The 442-nt window shown below is 58.6% G+C and overlaps 1 protein-coding gene across 1 annotated transcript in view; it reads left to right on the top strand.

The window, feature by feature from the left end:
* Positions 1–355: 355 nt before the first annotated feature.
* The window catches only part of IRF6 (interferon regulatory factor 6), a 3,931-nt gene continuing 3,844 nt past the window's right edge, over positions 356–442 (top strand). Inside the window, 1 exon segment of the mRNA XM_014310675.2 lies at positions 356–441. Within this exon segment, the coding sequence (XP_014166150.1) occupies positions 356–441 (86 nt within the window).

The following is a 442-nucleotide window of genomic DNA, read 5'->3' as shown; positions in this document are numbered from 1 at the left end:
TGCCTGTTCCTGCTGTGGCTTGTTGGTGCCTTTATCTCCTGCTCGGGGCTTACAGCCCAGCTCTGCTCAGGGCTTGCCTCCGTGTGCTCGTTGAGCACAAATATTACCCTGGAAGCCTGAATGTGAGCTGCTGTCCCTGTAACAGCTCTGGGCCCCCTCAGGGAGGTGTGTGTGACTCTCCCCGCAGAGGAGTCACCCAGCTGAATCTGAACTGGTGCTCTCAGGGTGCAGTACCATAAAAGCAACAGCAGTTACACAGCACAGGGCCCTTTCTCATTACATGAATTCCGTTTCTTTGAAGCCAAGGAGGCTCGAGTAACCTCCAGCAGTGGCTCTGCTGTCCCCCTTGCAGAGCATGGCCCTCCACCCGCGCAGGGTGCGCCTGAAGCCGTGGCTGGTGGCCCAGGTGGACAGTGGGATGTACCCCGGGCTGATCTGGCTG

Source organism: Geospiza fortis, unplaced genomic scaffold (genome assembly GCF_000277835.1).
Source record: "Geospiza fortis unplaced genomic scaffold, GeoFor_1.0 scaffold601, whole genome shotgun sequence".
Taxonomy (NCBI): Eukaryota; Metazoa; Chordata; class Aves; order Passeriformes; family Thraupidae; genus Geospiza; species Geospiza fortis.
Note: the sequence above shows the minus strand (reverse complement) of the source record. Positions and strands in the feature narration are given on the sequence as shown.